At 41.5% G+C, this 23,546-nt stretch overlaps 2 protein-coding genes across 4 annotated transcripts; one reads left to right on the top strand and one right to left on the bottom strand.

Annotated features, from left to right (window-relative positions):
* Positions 1-2,596: 2,596 nt before the first annotated feature.
* Positions 2,597-17,161, bottom strand: cramp1 (cramped chromatin regulator homolog 1). Of its 3 annotated transcripts, XM_054607237.1 has the most exons (21): positions 17,076-17,121; positions 15,368-15,560; positions 14,646-14,986; positions 11,397-11,599; positions 11,131-11,284; positions 10,512-10,595; positions 10,273-10,321; positions 9,843-9,928; positions 9,019-9,142; positions 8,388-8,469; positions 7,090-8,031; positions 6,672-6,849; positions 6,270-6,442; positions 6,081-6,155; positions 5,834-5,915; positions 5,478-5,588; positions 4,675-4,832; positions 4,274-4,460; positions 3,830-3,997; positions 3,152-3,297; positions 2,597-2,811 (listed from the first exon to the last, which is right to left on the bottom strand). In XM_054607237.1, exons 2-21 carry the CDS (start codon positions 15,415-15,417, stop codon positions 2,698-2,700), a joined length of 3,507 nt encoding a protein of 1,168 aa, XP_054463212.1. In that variant the 5' UTR covers positions 15,418-15,560; positions 17,076-17,121; the 3' UTR covers positions 2,597-2,697. The 3 variants fall into 3 exon arrangements, with proteins under 3 accessions (XP_054463212.1, XP_054463214.1, XP_054463213.1); XM_054607239.1 differs by lacking the exon at positions 15,368-15,560 and having other exon boundaries at positions 17,076-17,161; XM_054607238.1 differs by lacking the exon at positions 17,076-17,121 and having other exon boundaries at positions 15,368-15,593.
* A 924-nt stretch (positions 17,162-18,085) lies between these two features.
* jpt2 (Jupiter microtubule associated homolog 2) lies at positions 18,086-22,395 on the top strand. Its single transcript, XM_054607672.1, has 5 exons — positions 18,086-18,227; positions 18,987-19,138; positions 19,701-19,852; positions 20,400-20,439; positions 20,871-22,395. The coding sequence occupies exons 1-5, from the start codon at positions 18,172-18,174 to the stop codon at positions 21,137-21,139; spliced, it is 669 nt and encodes a 222-aa protein (XP_054463647.1). The 5' UTR covers positions 18,086-18,171; the 3' UTR covers positions 21,140-22,395.
* The last annotated feature ends 1,151 nt before the right edge of the window (positions 22,396-23,546 follow it).

Consider the following 23,546-nt stretch of genomic DNA (forward strand, 5'->3'; position numbering starts at 1 on the left):
CATTTTAATGACAGAGAACAGATGAGATTTAATTTGTTAACATCACACTGAACTGCAGTCCATCTAAACAACAGAAACAAGTTTATGAGAACAACTTAATCCACCAAAGTGCAGGACTTGATTAAAGTATTGTGTTTGCTGTTTTGGCCGAGGGTCTATCCACAGAAGTTGCAGACGACAAAAAAAACCCCACTCTTTGTCAACGATCTCATGTCTGTCTTGGAGATGTGGTACAGCACCTGGCATGTTGTTTCTGGGTCGCCTGTACCGTGTGGCATACAGCGCACTCCACTGCAAATGATTCTCAAAAAGAAAGTGCTTTTAAAACACGTAGAGGAAGGAAATCCTGCTCAGCTCTGCCCAGGAAAAAGAGTTTTTTTGTGTGGTCCGTTTTGATTTCCTGTTAGGGTCGAGAAGTTTTCAATCAATGTTTTAACACTTTATTTCAGTCCAGATTAGTAACACCACAACATCCCTTTAGACAGTTTCAGTGGAATTTCTTTCTAACCGCTTGGGTCCATATTTACATCCTGTCAGCTGATGTTATTCTCATACAATGCAGCAGGAAATAAATCCGGGACACGTGTGAAATGGTGTTGTATATTGATGTTAATTGAATGAGCTGATTTGTTTTGATGAGTGAGAATGAGTTCAGCAGAGAAACCACTCGGCTCTCTCTAGAAAAGCTGCTAAACCTTAAACTGTTGGTAAAAACCCAGAAGGCCACGTAGCTCCATTTAAAAGTTTGCATTTGAACTGGTTTAACCACAAAGTCCACACAATGAATTAAACAAACAAGCAGGTTTTTATAACTATCTTTATACACAGAATAAAAACACATTTTACAAACTGAAAACTTTAAACAGGTTTTTCATATTTCTTTCTTAATATTAAGTTAAACAAAAAAACACTTCTGAAATGTTAACAATAAATAGTCCAAATAACAATTTACGTTATGTTACAAAAGCGCAGTGAAGTTAATCGACATTTGTACAAATAAATCCTTCAACAAAAAAATAAAAACATGCCAGATTCAAAGACAAACCTGCTGTTTATACCTTATTAAGAATCATCTTCATTGTATCTAGTGTGTGAAGACGAAGCCTTTTCACAAACGAATGAACATCACAAGAGCTTTTACATCGTAGAGTCGAAGCCCTCAAGGTGCTTGGAGACAAACATTTAAAATCCCATTTGTGGAATGATAACAAGAGCTCTCCTACAATTTACACACAGAGATGAAGTTAAACACATTGTTGAGACAAAATGTTCACAATACTGCATATTCGATGATGCTGGTTAATTGAAAATCAGGAAAAATCTTGACGCAATAACTCTGGACTTTGTGGTAGATGTGTGTTTGTCGTTAACAACGGTACATTGCATCAAAACTACACGGGGAAAGCACTGAAAAGGATCCATTTACCTCTAACCTCACAGCATGGAGAGTGTTCTGTTCGCATCCGGCATCACTGCTAGTCAACAGAGTATTAAGGTTTTATTAGTGGTTAAAGAACACTACCTAAAAAAAGCTTAAAACTATGGCTTTAGTGTTTTATATCATTCCATAGATGTGACTGCTCGCTCTCGGGGAGTTGAAACGGACTGTAAAACTACCGGGAACTTTAAATGGTTCCTTTAACATTTTTAATTTCAGTCTGTCAATAAAAATGAATATGTGCTTGGTCACATTCTGGGTAAATGGTGTCTCTGTTTAGTCCTCGGCTGAAAACAGCTCGACTCGTTTATCTGATACCAGCAAGAGAGCTAAAGTAAATGAATAATGTTGTTTGTCAGAATAGTTGAGTGAAAATACTCCAAACTATTATGACAAGGTTGTTTAAAATACCAGAATTAAATGTCGACCTGTTTACGCAACGTACATTAAAAGTGATAATCTGCATGAAGCGACTGGAAATTGAACTCCAATGTGATTTCAGCACAAACTTCAAGAGAAGTAAAAAAAAAAAAAGTCAACCAACAAAAGCTGCCATTTTGCATTGAACATTTGACCTACAGAAATGACAAACCTGATTCCAAACACGGGTGGCAGTCTATGTTCATAAAATGCAAACGATAAAACCCGAACTGATCAAAAGCATGTGGAAAGGAGGGCAGGAGCTTTTACTTTACTTGCCCTGCTGTGTTGTAATCTACTTTTCCAACTGAGCCCACTATAACAACGGAATAGAAACAATTATCTCACCACATTCACGCTCTCTTACTGCCATTACTTTCAAAACTACCCTCCAGCAGCTGTTTGCCACCAGTTGGGATCTGAACTGCACATTGTAGCGGATTTAACACATTTTGTGGGGTTAATCTGAGAAAACAGAAGACAGACAAACACACAAAAGAGCAGGAAGAGACATAAAAGATCAGTCAAAATATTATTGTTCAAATATGGCATAGTATTTTCCTGTACATGAGGTTGTGTTTTGTAAACGCTTTTGTTTTTTTAAAGTGTTTGTTTTTAAAGGGCGTTTCAACATAAAAAACAGTTCAGTGAAACCAACAAGTTTTTAACTCGCTTTGAACAATGGTCAAGTTTCACTGTCATTATTGCACTTTTACAAACGGGGCAGGGGCAGGGGGGGGGGGGGGGGCATCTTTTCTCCAGAGTAGAAGGGACAGCGTGGAGACAGAACTCGTGTCCTCCAGATGGCCGTGGGTCGTTGGAGCCAGGTCCGCTCTGCCTCAGGGTGGTGGGATGGAGGGCTCGGTCACAGCCAGCTCCTGAGCCAGGTCGTTGAAGCGAGCAATGTAGTCCACACTGCTCTCACTCATCATACAGGCAAGCTGAGAGTCCATCTGCGAACACAATCAAAGAGCCTTCAGTGTCCAACAGTAATGACAACAGCAGCAGAGAGAAATGAAAATAGATTGAAATGCCATTTTTTTTTTCTTTCAGGGACCTCTGGAAAAAAGGAATAGTTTGAGGGAATTGTTAATAATGTTTCCTCATTTCCAGTATTAAGCCGAGCTAAGCTATAGCTTAATGTATGACAGTGGTGTCAATCTTCTAAACTATCCATCAACAAAAAAGTGAGTTTGTCTTTACAAGGAATCCAATGTTTAGACTGGCAGAGTGTGAAACCCCCCAAAAAAGCTAAATTGCTATTTCATAGAAGACTAAAAACCAAGAACGTACCTCTGCCACATCAGGAAGGCCACGGGACTGAAAGGAATCATGGGAGTTGCAGTCCAGGAGACTGGGACCAAGCAAAGCAGTGCCGCTGGAGGGGCCAGAGGGGGTTAGGGTGGTCCGCTTGCCTTTATCAGGAGAGACCATGCTGGCTGGAAGGGAAAAAAGACAGACAGTGAATAAAAAGGGACAGCAAACACGAAGAGTGGAAACAAAGTCCTCTTCATGAGACATCGCTGCAAGAGGAAGTCCACAGGTGTGTCGGTGTTATGGGGCAATAATATGAGAATGAAAGTTCAAAAGGCATCAAGTGTCTTTATTGAGGTTTACTAAGATGATTAGTACTTTATTAGCTCCTTTGTGAATTTGTCTGACATTAAAGTTAGTATGTATTGTTTTACAGTCAATTTAGCAGAGCTTTGATTTTTCCTCCACAGCTCAGGCAGAAGTAAACTATCTGTGTGTTCAGCATTTTTAAGGATGGGGAAAACTAGTCACATATTAATAAGTTGATGTTTGATTTTTCATTGACCTGCAGTATGTTTGTCCGTCTCAGGCTTCAGATTTCATCTCTAGTATCAACTCTTTGGTTAGGAAACACATAGAAGTGTTCAGTGGAGCTACAGAGAAGATCTGTAATAGTACGTGCTTGTGTTTAATTATTTAGGAGCGATAAAGACTTACAGAGGAGGCATCCCAGTGTGGAGTCCGAGGAGTCACTGGGGTACCACTGGGGGTCGTGGCTGGGCGACGGGATCCAGCCTCTGGACGGGCTGACTGAGGGAGACGAGGCCATCAGTTTGGAGCTGTCGTTGTTGCTCATCTTGGCCGGAGAGAGAGCGGCCTCCTCGCCTGCAGCATAACGGCCATTAGATTACACACACAGTGTTAAATAATCCTGAAGTCTGAGAACTGAGCTAGTTGGCTGCATGTCAACAGAATTCACACCGTCTTGCAGGCAACACAACCCTCTCATGAGAAAACAAACCCTGTTGGTGCGGACTGCAAACCTTTGTGACCTAATGTCACTTTTCATCTCAATAAAGAGACGATGCTCCAGGATATCCTTAATTTAATGCCAATACCTCGCTGCAACAATACCACACATTTGGATTCCATGTTACGCACCATAGTGGCCAGAGTTGATGGCGAGCTCGATGATGGAGTCACTGATGTGTGTCTGAGATTCTCCGGGGGCTAGAGCCTCTTCAGGGGGGCCGGGGAGAGAGATGTCCAGGAGCGAGGCCACGCTGGGCGGAGAGAGGAGGGAGTCGCCACCACCGGTCAGTCCAGGAGACGGGGGAGGGTGACCGTTCTGGAAAAAGAGCAAGTTGAACACTTATAGGGGCTGCTTTGTTAGATTTTGAGATGGCTTTATTTCCTCAACAGATTAGTTTTCATGCATCATTGTATTCTTGTACCTTCATTAATGGAGTCCTACTTCACCCTCACAGTAAAGTAGTTATCTATGTGTAGAGGCAAAGCTCCCGGTTTGTATCAGTTTGTGTATGTAAATGTGTGCTGCTGACCTCTGGGACATTGTGCTGGAGGAGTTGAGAGTCTGGTTCTGCTTCAACAATGGCTGTGGTGTGGAGCAGGGTGCCGTTATCAACAGCGGGAGAGTTCAGCTCCCGACGGGGACTGCCAGGGATGATACCTGCAGACTTAGCAGCCAGGTCAATGGCACCTAAAAGAGAATTAACAGTTTAGAAACACAAGAGATTTGTCACATCAGCACTATACCTGATAAGTACTAATTGTAACTGAGCATGTGAGGATCGACCAAAAAAAAAAGTAACATCAGCAATTCAACTCAGCAACAATGTGAATATAAAAAATTTAAAGCAGGAGAAAATAGTGATGAGCTGGAAGAATGTTCTTTCACAAAAGAGTATTTGTTCACACTCGGTCAGAGATCATGTGGGAAACTGGAAACTCAGAGAATTCAGTGTCTTACACAAAAATAACGTAATCTTACAAAAGAAAAAACTATATCTTAAGAATATTGTTGGGGTGTGTATGAAACCCTGCACTAGGAATCTATGAGATGGCAGGACAAAGACATACAAACTGTAAATAATCCAACTGACTCAATGTGGACGTCTACTTTTAATTTGACAGATCAAAAAATGTGCAACGCTCTTTGTGTGGATTCATTTTTTAGAAGTCTTCCTGTTTTGTTGAGCACATTAAGTGAAGGAGCCATGTCATAGGAGGAGGACAGGAGAGTTTAAACAAATACCAATACTTTGAGAGGCAAAATGAATTATACTGCATCTAGAATTCAGTTTGAAATGGAAAAAAATAGATTAATAAGGAAAACAGAACATACTGGAGAGCTGACTGGCTCCTGCAGAGCTGGAGGCTGCAGGGGAAGCTTTGGACAAGAGGGGGCGGGAGGAAGGAGCCAGGCGAGTGTGGATTGGCCGGAAAGATCCAGTTCCTGAGGGAAGAAACAGGAAGTGAGAGATTAGCAGAATGGTTGTCGAAAACGAGAAATGACATTTAGTTATGTACAAAGAGCATGTTAGACGTGTGTATTACAAACAGTTACACATAAAGAAGACAGTATGACTGTCTGAATATGAATATTTATGCTACACTATAGGGAAAAGTACAATAATTTAAACATGTCTATCTTTTGCTGACAACAAATGGTGCTGCAGGATCAGGATGTCTGAGGAGTACCTGTGGCAGAGGAGTTGGAGAGGATGGAGAAGGAGCAGACATGCTGAGGAGTGTCGCCTGTAGTTCGTGGTAGAAGTGTTCGCTGTGGAAGAGACAAAGGCAAGTGAACTAAACGCACAGAGAAGCACTATAAACACATTTACAGTACAAACATTCAACCAATTACCAACATTATAAGTTCTAGACGTGTTGTCTCTTGCGATAGAACAGAATAAATAGAGTTAAACACCTTTCTGTCTTCTCTTACCTGAACTACAAGTGGTTTCCGTAGTTGTCTGTTTCGAGGTTTTCTCTGTCTTGAAATGAAAAGTTCTGACTGCATCTGTAAAAAAAACCAAAAACAGAGCAAATTAAAATGTGTGCGTGTGGATGATACCGATTTAGTCGATGTACATTTGGTGTAAAAAAAAAGAAATACTGCATTGCCCAGTCTTACACTGATAGAGTCGAGCTGCTGTTTGAAGGCTAGCTCTGCTTCCTTGTTGGGGGAAAACATTCTGTTGTGCCGCGAGCTGTTCGGGGGCAGCGTGGTGGGAACCGCAAACACACCGCTTTCTGCGTCGCTGCTCGCTGTCAACCCCAGCAGAGAGCGGGGGAGGTTGCGTCCACCTGAAGAGGGGAGGAACAAGTAAGAGATAATGCATAAAACCCATTGACCAGCAAACACACACAAGAGCAACTGCCGTTTGTTTGTACTGAGGCTTTCTAACAATACGGGAAAATACAGTGAATGTTCAAACAATCAACTATGGAGCAGGAATCAGTTTCACTACATAATTACTTTTAGTGATTTATTATTCATCAACTGAAGCTGAATACACATCTCATGCTTGAATACCTGAGACTCCAGCAGTTGGCAGGTGTAACCGGGCCCCTCGGACAGAGGCCTGCTGCCGGCCACAGCTGGGGCTGCGAACACCTGCTACGGGACCCTTCCCTGGAGGTGTAAGGGCCTGGTTTTGCTCCTCTGGATGGGTCTTGTGTGGGGATGGAGCAGTGGAGCACAGCTCTGGAGCCTGGAGGAGAAGATGCATTATAGACACCTGCTGCTCTACGTAGTATATTTCTAAGTTATGCTTTTCAGAAGTGTTTAGAGTTGGAAGAGTCCCAGTGCTGACAAATTACAAATGTTCAACCCATGATGATTGTTAAGCTTCTAATATGTATATCATGACATTCAGATGTTTTTTTATACAGGATAAAATGATATCTGGCAACCAGCAAATATATATTAAGAAGTAGCAGTTAATCCTTACCAGAGGTTTAGGATTGACCTCAGTGGCAACCAGTTTGAGCAGGCAGCGCAGAACGTGTTGTGTCTTGATGGGCTTGAGGTGGGCTTGTCCGTTTTCCTGGTTGTTGAAAGGACCTGACGTGGGCTGCCACTCGTACTCCAGCTGCAGCTTGCCAGGCTTCCCAAACATCAGGTAGAGCTCAGCCAGGGTGACGTTCTCGGCGTCACGAGCGCTCCAGCCCTCCCCTCTGATCTGCTCGACAGCCCGCTCTTTGGCTGCTGGTGCAGAGCCCTGCGACATCACCTCCTCTGAGCCAGCGACTGGAGGTTTGGCTGGGGGAGGCTGGTTGGCCTCTGGGGAAGAGGTGATGGTGTTCTGCTCCTCATTACACGGCTCCGATGGGCTTTCTGTACCACTACACGTCTTCTCAATGCTTTTGGTCACTGATAAATCAATACTGGCCTCCACACCAGTACAGATCTTTCCCCCTTCAGAGGGTCCTATCACGGTTCCCTCTTCCCTAAGAGCCACAGTCTGCTGAGAGGAAGCAGGGACAGAAACAGATTGAGGTTTCTTCTCTTCTACCTTTGTAGAGCAGTCTTGTGAAGGCTCAGGGTTAAGGGGCTCAGTTCGTCGACTATCACACAAAACAGTCACTGAAGCACCAGCAGCAGCGGCGCCTCCCCGTCCAGATTTAGTTCCAGTCCGAAGTGGTGGAGCCGAGTGAATACCCAGAATCTGAGCAGCGGGCAACTCCTTGGCATTAGGCCGGTTCTTGCCACTTTCTAGCCAGTGTACAGTGCAGGAGGCCTTGGAGTGAACGACGCGGGCCACACCAGGCAGGGTGGTCAAAGTGCTGCTCTCAGCGGGGTAAAGAAAGAGCTCGTCCTGCTGGGGTTTGCAGGAAGAAACTGCGCTGGATGGGCCGACGTCCAGAGCCTCCCTCTCCATGAGACTCTTCAGCTGAAGCATCAAGTGTCAAGGACTCAGACATAAACGACAGAAATAGGCATGTTTACAGTTCACAAATGTTTACTGCTGAAAGGAAATACCACTTCTCCGAATCCCTTACCAAAGATAATAAGAATAACGCTCTGTATGGTCGCAGCTCGTGTATAAAATAGATTAAAACCTAATTTTAACGTCTTATACACAATCCATTTTATCGGTTAATGATGGGATAAGAAAATGATCTCAAGCTCTATGCTCTGCCGTCACATGACAACCTTGTACCACAGACTTCCCACTGTGCAGCCGTTTTTTTAAACTGCAATGTAATCAATACTGCTCCAAAAGTCATATGATGTTTTGAAGGATACGATCCGCCGGTCATGGTACGCCCACTTCTGTTTCAGATACTCAATGAGGCTGGAGACTTTCCTGTGCAGCTCCACCACCATCCTGTTTTGGAAAAGACACAGAAAGAGAGACGTGTTGATTTACAAGCTGCTGTGGTAACATGGTGCAGAATGGCACTGTTGTTTTTATGCTCCTTACAGATAAAGCACTTTAAAGGTCCCACACTAAATTAATACAATACGAGGATATAGATTCACTTTAGCCATTGATCCGGGACACTTAAAATATACTTTACCAGACAACTTTCCAAAGCAAAGACAAGATTTATTTTTATCATTCTTGCAAATGCAAACATTTATCATTTTTCGAAACTGCTTCATGGTGCATTCATGCTAACGGCAACGTCTATAAAACGGCATTCCGTTGCCAAAAGGCATTGTGTTTTTGAGTTTTGCTTTTCTTTAAAAATGATCCCAAAGAAGAAAGTGGACCAAATGTTTTTAAATCATGATATTGCTGCAAACTGATTCCTGATCTGGAGCTAAAAATGAATTCCAAGTTCTGCTTTGAAGCAAATTATTAAGAAATTGTTCTGGTTGTGTTTGTTGGTAATAGACTCCTCTCAGAGATTAGTTAACAGGCATGCCTAACCTGAGACGTGGGTTGTGGGCTAGACTCTGAACGCGGGCCCAGGAGTGGTTGCTGCGTGGTTGGAGCTCCACTGCCACCTTCAGGGGCAGACGCACTGGCTTCTGGTCCTCCTCGTCACTCACTCCTGCAAGAACATGAAGACACAGTGAGACTTAATGAGAAACACCTACAAAGATCTCTGATAAGAAAAGGTCAAGTGTCTTTAAAGTGCAAGAGCCAGCGTGTGAAAGTATGAAGTTATGAAATGGAGCAGATGTGACAACTAAATACTGAACCTACAGAGACACTAAAGAACTACATGAACAGTACAATACTGCGGACAGAGCAACTTAGTTGAATTAAGAAAAGAGTTGAGAATTATCTTTTGCAAACTTTTTTTGCTTCATGGGTTAGCAGGCAACCAAAATGCATTTGCCAAACTCATCTGTACTGAAGAGGAAACAACAAACCAGGACGAGGACCGTTACAGTTGTTACAGCACTAAAACTAAACTCTGACTACATCAGAAAGATGTCAGATGCACAGTGGCAATATAATAGTCCATCCTTGGTCAAAGCAAATGTTTTCTCTAACTTCAGTGAGTGGCTGTTTTAGAACAGACGGGCAGATGCCAGTCAGTCAGACCAGTCATCTCCATCATTTACCTCCTCCTGCTCCTCCTCCTCCTCACTTTGCACCCACAGTGTTTCCATGGAAACACCTCTAGCCCACACGCTGCCATTGTTTTTGCCAAAACCCCGCCCCCACAAACCCTGTGCCTTACCATCGCCGTAGTTTGTATTTTCAGCAATGTTTGTTTACTTTGTATGTATGTACTTGCTCACCATCTGGGTCACAAAGTTTCTTCAGTGCTCGGCACATGGGTGCTTTGATTCGCAGGTTCCTCCCTTTTGAGCGCACAGTGGTGGCCCTGTTGAAACAGACAGAACAACAGAGAAAGCTTTAATGTTAAGGACAACTTTTTTGGCTTAACAAATGTACAAGTTCTGTTGTAAACAAAGTAACAAAAATATTTTACAACACAGTAGCCGTGCAGTAAGTAATATTTAATTATGATCAGTGTTCCTGCTGCTGATGCAAAATTCTTTGGCTTATGTCATCATGACCTCACACTGATGGTGAAATTATATCTGTGTAATGATATAGAACTTAAAATAAAGAACTGCATACTTGACAATCCCAGATAGGTGTATGTTAAAAACTGAAAACCGTGTGAGTAGGCAATATAGTTTTTCAGTTTTACTAAAGACTTACCCTTGTTGGATTAGTTCGTTCAGCTTTGACACGTTCTTATCATCCATTACTGTCAAAGACAAAACACAGAGCTGTTCACGACATCGTCCCTCAGGAGCAGCTGCCCCCCATGGGAGGCTGCAGTGTCTCATCACATCCCTTGTGTCCCAAACTAACAGCAGAAAAACACTCACACACACACACACACAAACCAATTCTAAAGAGTCATGCATTCAAACACATGTACAGCCTTCACTTACACCCGCCAACTTTTTTGCGAAGCTCGGCATAGCAGATGAGGCCGTAGAGTTCTTGAGAGGATTTCTTCAGCACTCTGGAGTACACTGAGAAGAAAAAGGTGGCACAAGTCACAACGCAGCTGTAAACAGGAATTCATCAGACATGTGCATGCTACATGGAGATAACACAACAGTGACACTGAGGGCTTTTTGATGGAGGGCAGCTCAAGTTTATCTGGAGGTTTGTTAAAATATGTTTTGGGACAAAGTCTCTGTTCTATTTATTTAGGAAGTGGAGAAAAAAAAAAGATGGCAAAAGGAATGAAAACATAACTCGATTTAAAGAAATTTGTCTTCCAGACATGACACACATAGTTAATAACATAAACAAAAGCTTTTTCAACCCGGACACATACAACTGCCATGTTAACGTTTGTTTACATTTACAATAGACATAAGAAGAAAAGTGAAACAAGATGAGGGGGTGTAAGTTTCACGATATTATTGTAAAACTAAAAGTTGTGTTTTATGTGGAGCTCCAACTCTTAGAAATAAATACTATTCTACCCTCACACTTTCACTGAGACTTTTCACTGAAACTCAGTCTCAGTTTTTGGTTGATAAATAAAGGGCAGCTCACCATTTGCAAAGTCAATGTGTTTGGAGATCTTGTGCCAGGTCCGGTAGTAGAAGTGGCGAACCTGCTCCTTGTTCTTCACCATGTTGGCTGGTTTGCCTCTTTTCTTGTACTTCATTGCAATGTTGTTCTGGATGGCCTCAAAATCCTTCCCATGCTGGAGACCAGAGTAGTTACAGGTGAGTATAAGATGTCAAAAATAAATCGCAAAACTTAAAAGTTATCGCCCCTTTTCAAACTGTGACAATCTATTTGTTCCTGCCCTTTACCTCGTAGAGGCCCTCAAAAAAGCTGTTTTTGTCCTCTGTGCTCCAAGACTCCCACTGCCGACGGGCCCTCTTCTGGTTACCAGCTTGCTCCTCCTTCTCAGCAGACCCCTGGCCCTTGGAGGCCTTCGACACTCCCCCTGTGGAGCCGGCCACTGGTCCAGACTGTCCAACTGTCCCACTGGAGGAAGAGCCATTCTCTGCCCCTGTGCACAGACACGGGAGCCATCAAAGCCATCAGTCATGACACATTCAGAGAAAAAAATACAACTTAAATATAAGAGTCAGAAATGTAAGATTTAAGACAAATGTTCTGGTTCACCGCCTGGTTTGTTTTGTATGGCATGGAAAGAAAGGTTTTTGAAATGCATGCACACAAAGCCACCCACTGCAACTACACTGCACAACCTGCAGAGCTTATCATTCTGTGGTTGAGCTCTGGCAAAAAGGCAGGAAAAGCAATCAGTCCCTACGGCCAGGTCCACAGTACACGGGTCCAAAACCAACTCCTGATGGGCCCCGATGGCTGTGTTTACCCCAGAACAGAGCACAATGCCAGAAGCACAGTGTAGATTTTCAGCCAGAATGGGTGATCATTTACAAATGCAAACCTCTTTGGGTCACAGGCACTAACCTAGATGTGTCTCTCTGAAAATAGATGTGCACCAATATAGCATCATATCAAAAATAAGTAGGGCTTCCTTGGTCAACTGGTCGACACCTGGGCAATCTAAACATACATTTGATGAAACAATAAGTCTCTTTCTAAAAATATTTATTTATAAAATAAATCCGCCAGTCATACCTTTCAAGCACAACAACTCCTCAATATACTGTAAATGTTGATCAGAGTCTGACTCATTCAGAATGCCAAATTTCAGGAGAAAAAAACCAGACATACTGTCATAACAGAGCAGAATAAATATACACACTGAAACAAGTCAGTAATAAAAAGTGAAAAACTAAATCCTCTAGTAAGAAAATGATTCAAAAATGCTAATTTACCTACTGCTTGGATCAGTGAAGCTCAGTCTGCTCTGTTTTTCTATTTGCTGAAAATATTAAAAATAAAGTAAAAGTGGAAACAACTGTCCATAACAATGCTGCTCTCATTTCCATGCAGAAACACTGAAGTCTACTCTGTGATTTATTTATTATACACTCATGACAGTCTGAACTTTGTTTTTTAAACCTGTAACTGCAAGTTTCCAAGAAACAGTAACTGAAACTAAATTGGAAATGTGAGTTCTCATCTGTTATCATTTTATTTTTTTACAGAAATTGTTCACAGGGTGGTTTTGCCAGAAACCTACCCAGAGAACAACCCCTCCAGTGGGCCAGAGGGAGGACAACAAAGCCAGCATCAGCCCAGCCATCCCTGATAAACAAACTGTGAACCCAGTGACAACTGAAGTGTTGTCACTATAACAATCCCACCTATGCACACAGTTTTTCAGGAGAGAGAAGGCACACACATACTGTTATAGCAGAGAAATATAATTATACACACTGAAACAAGTCAGTAATAATTCCTCACACAATCTGTAAATGAAAAACTAAATCCTTAGTAAGGAAGTGCGTCTAAAATGCTAATTTACATCAGTTTGTTTTACATCAGTGAATCAATTGTAAAACACAATAAACTCAGTCTTCTCTGTTATTCTATTTGCTGAAAATATTAAAAATAAAGTAAAAGTGGAAACAACTGTCCATAACAATGCTACTCTCATTTCCATGCAGAAACACTGAAGTCTACTCTGTGCTTTATTTATTCTACACTCATGACAGTCTGAACTTTGTTTTTTAAAGAAACAGTAACTGAAACTAAATTGGAAATGTGAGTTCTGTCTGTATAATTTTATTTTTTAACAGAAATTGTTCACAGGGTGGTTTTGCCAGAAATCTACCCAGAGAACAACCCCTCCAGTGGGCCAGAGGGAGGACAACAAAGCCAGCATCAGCCCAGCCATCCCTGATAAACAAACTGTGAACCCAGTGACAACTTCAGTGTTGTCACTATAATAATCCCACCTATGCACAGTTTTTCCTCTGAGCATTCATTCAGAATGCCAAATTTCAGGAGAGAGAAGGCACACACATACTGTTATAGCAGAGAAATATAATTATACACACTGAAACAAGTCAGTAATAATTCCTCACACAATCCGCAAGCGAAAAACTAAATCCTCTAGTAAGAAAATGATTAAAAAATGCTAATTTACCTACTGGTTGGATCAGTGAAGCTCAGTCTGCTCTGTTTTTCTATTTGCTGAAAATATTAAAAATAAAGTAAAAGTGGAAACAACTGTCCATAACAATGCTGCTCTCATTTCCACTCTGCGCTTTATTTATTCCACACTCATGACAGTCTGAACTTTGTTTTTTAAACCTGTAACTGCAAGTTTCCAAGAAACAGTAACTGAAACTAAATTAGAAATGTGAGTTCTCATCTGTGTGAGACTCTATTTTATATATATTGTGGTTTTGCAACATGGGTGGTTTTGCCAGAAATCTACCCAGAGAACAACCCCTCCAGTGGGCCAGAGGGAGGACAACAAAGCCAGCATCAGTCCAGCCATCCCTGATAAACAAACTGTAAACCCAGTGACAACTTTAGTGTTGTCACTATAACAATCCCACCTATGCACACAGTTTTTCAGGAGAGAAAAGGCACACACATACTGTTATAGCAGAGAAATATAATTATACACACTGAAACAAGTCAGTAATAATTCGTCACACAATCCGCAAGTGAAAAACTAAATCCTTAGTAAGGAAGTGCGTCTAAAATGCTAATTTACGTCAGTTTGTTTTACATCAGTGAATCAATTGTAAAACACAATAAACTCAGTCTTCTCTGTTATTCTATTTGCTGAAAATATTAAAAATAAACTGTCCATAACAATGCTGCTCTCATTTCCACTCTGTGCTTTATTTATTCCACACTCATGACAGTCTGAACTTTGTTTTTTAAACCTGTAACTGCAAGTTTCCAAGAAACAGTAACTGAAACTAAATTAGAAATGTGAGTTCTCATCTGTTCTCATTTTATTTTTTTTACAGAAATTGTTCACAGGGTGGTTTTGCCAGAAATCTACCCAGAGAACAACCCCTCCAGTGGGCCAGAGGGAGAACAACAAAGCCAGCACCAGCCCAGCCATCCCTGATAAACAAACTGTAAACACAGTGACAACTTCAGTGTCCCTATAATAACAATCCCCCCCATGCACACTTCTTGTCTCCCCCCAGTACCTTTAGATCTGGCTCCTCCATGCCCATTGATGGTGGAAACCATTGAATCCTTCCGGATCCGTTTGCTGGGAGGTCGGACGCTGGATCTGAGAAAATGATGCTGGTCTTGACACGGAGGGACTGGCTCTGCGGAGCTCTGGGGGTGCTGGTTTGGGCCACCCTGGGCTCGGTTCGGGGGAGAGGCCGGTGGCACCGAGGCGGCTGATGGATGAAGCGTTTCCTCTCCGTCGGCTCCCTTTGTGCTGCGCTCCTCTCTCTCCTCCTCGTCGCAACCTTCGGGCTTCGTGGCCGGATTCCTCCTCCCATCCACCCCGATGCCCTCCCTGGAGCCCGGTGTCATCCTGCACACATCACAACCAAACCACAGTTATCACCTTTTACAGCAAAGCAATGTGTGAAATGAACTTCTGAAGACGACGTGCAGTGTGTCTCTCAACATGGCCGCCGCTGTTTGTTTCAAATCCCCTCTCCAGTCCCCGACAAAACAACACCAAATGCATGCATTAAATGTCTTAAAATCACATGCATCCAACAAGCAGAAGAAATCAGAAACTGGCTGCAGGGTTTTTGCAACAGCTTTACACCCAGATGGCACATTTTTACGCATGAATTTCAACTAAATTCATGCGCTTTTCAGTTTTGCGCCCTGCAGAAACGACAACCAAAACCCCGACGGTGCATTCGACCTCTAAATAAAGTGTTTGTTTCTGGCATTGTTTTACCCATTGTGGTGGTCTTCGCAAGTAGGCGACGTCTTCTTTCTTTTCACCATGAGTCCGACCGGGTAGATTTGCAAACCTTGTCCGAATTGTGCATAATAACCCGGAGAACCGAGCGCTCCGTTCCTGCTTTCTGCCCTCTCCTGTCGCTCCTGCCTCCTCTGATCTGAACTCTCTGCGCAGTTCAACTGTTTCTCTATCAGCAAATAAAAATGTCTCAATTGCAACAATGTAACAAAAGCATTAAAACACTTAGACACATGAGATGTATCCACTTGCATGCATTGGAGGAAGTCTTCCTTGCAACATTTGGCAGTGGTAGTTTTATTAACCTGTGCGCAAGTGGACTTTGTTTGCCACTACGTCACCAATTAAGTCTGCAAAAACAATTTATTTCTTATACATCCTGCAATTGTGACAATGCTTTTATTTTGCTATCTTTACTATCAGACACATACTGACCACATGTATGGACCAGATGCACACACAGCCTGGTGTATTACTATTATATTCCTTTATTATATTCCTTTATTGATCCCCATGGGGGGACATTCAAGCTGAAGACTTATTATTACATGCATAAGACTGTTATAATGTTTAAACTTATTGATTATCTACTAATCTATTCATGTCTGAACAACCAGGAGTGACAGCACAGAGGGATGAAAGCAAAAGAGATACTATAAGAAATATCAATATGACATCAGTAGTTTGAGTATGACCCTTTCTGCATTCAAACACAGCCTTTAAATTCCTGTTTTTATTACATTTATAAACACTGTTGGACTGTTTAAACATGACATAATCTGTCTTATTGATTATCTACTAATCTATGTCTGAACAACCAGTGACAACACAGAGACAGATACTCAAAGAAACATCAATAAGACACACAAGTAGCAGTCAAAAGTTTATACACACCTTCTCATTCAACTACTGTGAAGAATGTAAAATATAAAACATATTCTGGTTTGTTGAGCATTTCTTTGTTTACCACATAATTCCATATGTGTTCCTTCATAGTTTGGATGTCTTCAATATTAATCTACAATGTAGAAACATAAAGAAAAAACATTAAATGAGAAGGTGTGTCCAAACTTTTCACTGGTACTGTATGTAATTTGAGTATAACAAGGGAGAGCCCCCTTTCTGCATTAAAGCACAGCCAGTTATTAGTCACATAAATGCAAAATATCAGATGCAAACCAGTGTTTAACTGATGCAACAGCAAAGGGAACCCTGAACTACTAGTAAAGTGTATGTTTAATTACTTTATCTCACCACTTGAAGTTAATATATGAATGCAGCTTTAATGTTAAATAAATGCAATGTGTAAATATTGTTTTGATGCAGCTCCAGGTATTGATCACACTGGTTTCAGAGGTAAATATTGACTTTAAACATGTATAATCCAGCATAATAACTTTTTTTTTTGTCCAAGCATGTAATATAAGCTTGACAATGCTCTAAAGTGCAATGTGGAGATGCTTAATAACACATGTGTTATGTATCCTAACAGATACAGCTGACTTCCTGGTTATAAGTTGTTTTCAATGCATGCAGAACGTGGTCCTTAGCACGGCAGGCTAACGCAGAGCCTGTCAAACACGCCAAAACGAGCCAAAATAAGCTTTTAATATATCAATTAATGCATGCATGGGCTTAAACAGTTTGTCAGAGTGATAACACACATCATAGTTGCAGGATTTACCTGAGGTGGAAGCCTATCGGTGGGGTTAATGATCCAAACACGGACTAGCATTGCTAGCTGAGCGGCATCCGTCCAGCTCGTCTCTGATGACAGTTCCTGCTGTTCGATTGAGCACGCGTTAAGCCACGCCCACTACAACTCAAAAACAAACCCCGTGATTGGTCAGAAACACACGAGGACGACGGTTAGGATTTGATTGACAGGCAGCTCCGCCAATGGGCAGTGAGAGGAACCGGAGCCGCTGGACCAATTGCTTTTCTTTTCCTGTCATGCTGTATAAATGTTTTTTTTTTTAATACAAAACCAGTTTGACTACTCAATAATTTAAAAAAAAATTCTAATTAATAAATTGTTTTTTCCAATAACTTTTAATCACCGCAATGGAGGTTTTTGGCGCTTTAAAAAAATAAGTCCCGCCCAGAAAGTGATTGGCATTTTGACAAACAAATCAAAAGGCGGAACACGGAGGATGCGCTTGAATTCAATCCTGGCGTACGCCGGAAACGAATCACCGAGATACAGCCGTGCCGGCTAATAAGCACACACAATATTATACAAAATGCTTTTAATTCAAAAACATCCTCATTAATGTGTGTTAACACCCCCAGACTCATCATCTTATTATATACAATCTATGCTCAGCCCGCATTGCCTTTGTTCAAACCAGGCGCACCTGTGTAACAAAACAAGCGCACATCAAAAAGAGTGCCGCGATTTGTTCTCCGTGCAACACCAGCGGGGCGGAGTCTCCTTTGTTTGTTGTTGTTCTTTTAATACACCACATATATAAAACACTAACATAATACAGTTGCTTTATAATAATAAAATCAAATAACAATTTTATCTCAACAGGCTTCCACCCAATGGAATTCATGGTCAATCTTTCCCGCAGGGGCACCGGGGTGAGGTATAACGAGCGCACCGCATCACTCGGCAGATTTTGGCAGCGGACCAATTAGATTGCTCCGCGTCACAGATGGGCGGACTGAAATTCTTCCTGAGGAGTTCGCGCATGCGCAGACGGTGCTACTTGCTGCACGTCCAGTTGGCAAACACACGAAGTTGTCTTCGCAAACTTTGAAGGCTCAAAACCACAATGACTTCCACCAACATGTTTCAAGGGTTGGACGCTGGTGCAAAATCAAGCTCAAGGTAAACAATACATGCTTAGTGTGAATTGTAATAATTAGCAAACTCTAATTAGCTTTAAAAGCTAACAGAACAGGCGTTGTCTGCTGCGGAAGTACGGAAGCCCCTAAGGCTGCGTTTCTTAGAATTCGCGAACATTTAAATTTCCTTTCTTAGTGAATTAAAATCTTAAGTGCTGCAAAGGTCATGGATGTTGTGGTTTTTTTTTAATAAGCTGCAAAAAGGTGTTGCATTGCGTCATTTCTAAAAAAAATAATTGAGTTTTAAGACACATGGCGCCATTATATGCACTGTAACATATAAGATAAGATAAGATAATCCTTACAGCTGCATAGAGTATAGTGCAAAACAAGATGCATAGTGAAAGAAAAACAAGATAAAATGATATGTATATATTATAAATAAGCAATAAAAAACAGTAAACAAAAAAATCCACAATAACTGAAATATTATATGTACAGATAGAAACACTATTACAGCTATACATTGTAGTGTATTTTGTATTTTATTGCACATGTGTCATGTCTATAACAGGTACTGTTTCTACTGTGTCATGGTACAAAAGGAGCATAATGTTTCTCCCATAATCAGAAAGCATGACCCTCTCTTGTCAGGAATCCACATGTTAACTAAACCACTGTAACATTAAATCATCCATCTCTAGTTGAAGTCTGTCTTTTCCAGGTCACACTTGCGCAGGGTAATTGATTGCATGATTACATTGGATCCTATTAAAGTGGTGTTGTGCTTCATCCTCTGCAGGGTGTTGCAGCCTCCTGGAGGTGGCTCCAGTAACTTGTTCGGTGGCTATGAAGACGACTCTGCAGCATCAAGAAGACCTAATAAGATGGCCTCCAAACTGTTTGCTCCGCCGGAGGAGTCCCAGAGCGTACCCAGGCGCTCCAATCCTCCAGGTCAGACCAGGGCTTAAGGATGTGCAGAGGCGGGCCAGTCATACCCTCTATCAATGTCCAGGGTGTGAGAAGTGTTACTATGATGTGATAATTCCAGTACAAACACTTTCAATGTTCTCTGTGCCTGAAAGTAATTCACCTCCAGATCCTGTGGAGTATCTGGTATAGTCAAGAATGTGTTCAGTGTTCAGTCCAGACTACTGTTAGAAAATGGTCTGAGTTTCCAGACAAGGACTGCTGAGTCACCCTGACTGCCTCATCAGTTTATTTTTCACTGTGGCATTAGCATCCCACCGTAGTATGTGTACTGTATATCACACCATCATTTTCCTAGGCACATGGTATGAGGCTGAAGGATGACTGGTCGTGAATAAACTCAATTTAGATGTTAAATATGTCTTAATCCCATATAAGTATAACCATAGTACATTCTGCCACAGTGTCATAAATCTGCAAGACCACCAAAAACGGCAGGGCAGTTCACCATTCAAAATGGAGTGTGCAATTATGATGCTGTCACTGCTGCAAAACATAACGTACGTCTTGGTGATACTTTGTGTAGGTGGGAAGAGTAGCGGAATATTTGGGGATCCTGAACCTCAGGTCCGGCAACATAGACACAATCCTCCCGGTGGACAAAGCAGCGACATATTCGGTGCTGCAGAGAATGCACCTGCCCAGAACTCAAACCGAAGCCACCCAAATAAGCCAAAGGTAGGATATGCTCCTTCATTTTATATTCTATCTCAATGGTTTGATTTATCATATTATTATATTTTATCATACTTTTCACTCCTTTTTTTAAAAAAAGGAATAGTCCCACACACCCCACACTGCTTGAGCAGAACGGGTCCAAAAGTACGCTTGGTACCTCTTATCCAATATGTAATCCTTAATTTATAAAACGGGAATGTGCCACAACCGTGTTAAATGCAGTCCTCCTTACGGGTCAATAGCGTTGTGCAACCAGAGTATTGTTAGACTGCTGACTCTATTGCAACAATCTCAGCAGTGACTCAAATAAATGCCAAGCAGCCACTTCTTTAGAAACCTGTTACCATTTCTTTTTCTGTAAACATGCTGTTTACTTAACCAGCAAAAAGTCGTGTTGAGACACGACAACTACTTTTTAATTTCAAGGTGATTGTTCTGCGAAGCTACTTTAGTTTTATTCAAGTAACACAAAGAAAAGAGCCTGTTTTATCAAGTCCTTCACGTGATTACACAGTGAGAATTCTCTTATCTTTATTTTTTTTTACAGGACAATCTAGGTGTGGGACCTGAAACCAAGTCATCACCTGGTGAGTTACATACAGATAAATGTCTACTCTTTATGGGAGTTTAGTTTTATTTTGAGTCATCCTACTCACTGTAACTTGAAAGTGTTTAACGGGTATTGGTATGTAGATCACAGGGAAGAGAGTAAAGTGGGTCTTCTTTTTCTTTGATACATAAAATGTATATTTTGAGTTTTGCACCCATAGGTTATCCTTACCAATCAATACCAACCCTTTCCTTAAGTTTTAAATAAAAAAACACACTTTAGATTTTGCACACATGCTTATTTAAGACCGATTTATCAGAAAGTCTCAATTCATTGAGATCTCAACTGCGAATCAGTAAAAAATGGGATTTCTGTTTTATATTCCAGTTGGAAATATATGTTTTAAACTTCTCGGATATTTTTCAGTTTTTGCATTTCTGTAAGATGCCTTCTTCTCTCCTCTCCCAGCACCAGAAGTCAAGGTCATCCAACCTGAAGTGAAGGAGGAAGTGGCCCCACCAGCTCCCATGCCGGTCAAGGAGGAGCCTGTTGCTGCCCCAGCCCCCCCCGAGCCTGCACCTGAGCCCCCTGCTTCCTCTCCTTCGTCCTCACCTCCTAAGGAGATGGATGCGACTGGTGAGGGGAAGAACCACGAGCCTCATCTGGGACCCAAGCCTCGCTCTCACAACAGGGTCCTCAACCCCCCTGGAGGAAAGTCTAGTGTGGTATTCTTCTGATCAGCTAAACACACATCTCCTCCCTGTTCATGTCCATGCTCTTCTCGTCTGCTCCCCTGTCAATCTTCTCATTCCAGCACCCCTCTTCACACGGTTATTCACCTGTACGTTTAAACACAGAGCAGGAATTTCTGTTCTTCCATCAGATTTCTTTTCAAATATGTTGTCCTAAACTTCTTGCACTTTCAGCCCTGTTCCTTTCTTCCATCTCTTTGTCTAATTCTTCATATTCTTCTTCAATGAAACCTGCAATCATTCAATCACCAATCAGTCAACAGGCTCGTTGTTACCTGATCACTTTAACTGTGACTCTGTTCAATCACAATGTTCCGGTTACCCTTTCGTGGTTCCTGTGTTTGTAAATGTAGTTTGGGTTACGACACAGTTTGTCATTTTGAAAACGTTTATGGTCTCGTGGATGGTTAAGACATTGGCGTGCTTGTACAGTGATCAGCTTTAAACAGTCCTAGATTTAAATTATTTGGTGTAAGAAAATCCTTTGCTTGAATTTGAATGTGCTTGTTTTAATCCTTAATATGTAGCCGTTCAATCAGGAGGGGATGAAAACATCACCAATGTGACATGTTTCAGAGAGTTCCACTGGTGCCAACTCTTTGTGCGTTGCTGAATCTTTACTGCATTACTACTTAAAACATTTTGTTTGGCAGTTAAAACAAAGTAATACATGTGATGGACTCCAACCAATGACCGTGTAATGGAAGCCTTATATCAGTTCAGCATTTTTTCATCTCTTTTGCCTTCTCATTACTCATCCCTTCATTTCAACTTGGGTCTAACATTTACAATCTGCTGCCGGAGCACAATCTCTGTTAAAGGATAGATGCCAAAAATTGACTATGAAACAAAGATGAATACAAATTGTTTACTCCTGAATGTTTCTGCTTCCTTAAAGAAAATTCCATTTTGATTGTATGCGGATGTATTACGCAGGTACTTCTCTGCTTTCTCTTCATTGTTTGCTTTATCTGAGAACATGCCTTTTATGCTTGGGGTAGGCCTCTGTTTATGTTTTAAATTAAAACGGCTGAAGACAAGTGAACTCTGGACAATCGCGTGACCTGCCTGAGTCCAGGCGGGCTCATTGATAATAACCTTTACACCCAATTCATGATGCACATTCATGGTATTCTGATGCCGGCCTGTCCCCTCGTGTGTTGATGTGCCTGGCAGGCAATGAGTGCAGCAGAAGAAAATCCTGTGTATTGCAATAAAACTGTTGTTTTGCATTTAAAAGTTGTTTATTTTGTTTTCTTTCTGATAAGACTTTTTCTTTATTTTTTATTTAATACCAACTAATTTAAAGAGGGTTGAATATATTAAGGTTGACTTTTCAAAATGGAATTACCATGCATAGCTTGTTAAATGTTTGTCTGCGTCGGTCTAAATGTGAAATACAAACTCAGTCCTGTCTGCTCCACATTTAAAATGAATACTTGAGTCACTGTCACTGATGCTTTTGTCCAGATTTGCCCTTTGGCAGCACTCTGTGCAGGCTGCTTGTTCCAAGACAAAATGGTCTCTTTATGAGCGGGGGGGGAATGTAGTTTTAGCTTTGCAGCTACACATCGGAATCCGCTGTTCTTTTTTCATTTTCTTCTCTTAAGCAACAGTCTAAAAGAGCAGACAAAATAATACATGTGAGTATAAACTGATACTGAGATGGACATGAGTCTTATCTGTATGATACCTGGCAGCCCACAATATAAGATCTTCCTTTATTTTACATATTAGCATTGATAAACGTTTTATAGCTTAAACGGAAATGATTATACTGGAGCACCTGTTTCCTAAAAATGAAGGCCAGAGACAGCAGGCAGAACAAACTACTAAACCAGGGCCAGAAAAAGGCTGATGCTTGTACATGATGTCAGCCCTGAAATTAAAATGTCATGCTCAACATCCTATTGTGGTTATGACTCGGGGTAAGAGTCAGTTCAGGCTGATTGCTTGGATGACTATGACCATCTCGAATGACAAAAGCCTCTTTAACGAGCAGCTTCTCTGTCACGAGTTTTCAACTAATGTTTAATGGTTCTATGATGAATAAGGTACGATTAAAACCAGACGATTGCGTAACTTCCTCTAACCATGATTACTGTGTTCAGTTGACTGAACGATAGTACAGAATAGAATGTGATGCATTTTAAGCAACACGGGAACAGTGATCGATACTACACTAACACAGGTGTCCGTTAAATCTGTCTGATTAGGCAGACCTCTGCAGGTTGAAGGAGGTGGAGCTGCTGTACGTTTATCTAAATAGTTATCCTTTTGCACCACCTTACGTCTAGCATAAGTCTACCAGCAGCTGAGAAATCTCATCGGTCCGTATGAAGCCACATGTACTTATCTTTATTAAATCTATCTTCTTGATACTGTTTTAATT

The sequence above is a fragment of the Anoplopoma fimbria genome, chromosome 11 (genome assembly GCF_027596085.1).
Source record: "Anoplopoma fimbria isolate UVic2021 breed Golden Eagle Sablefish chromosome 11, Afim_UVic_2022, whole genome shotgun sequence".
Taxonomy (NCBI): Eukaryota; Metazoa; Chordata; class Actinopteri; order Perciformes; family Anoplopomatidae; genus Anoplopoma; species Anoplopoma fimbria.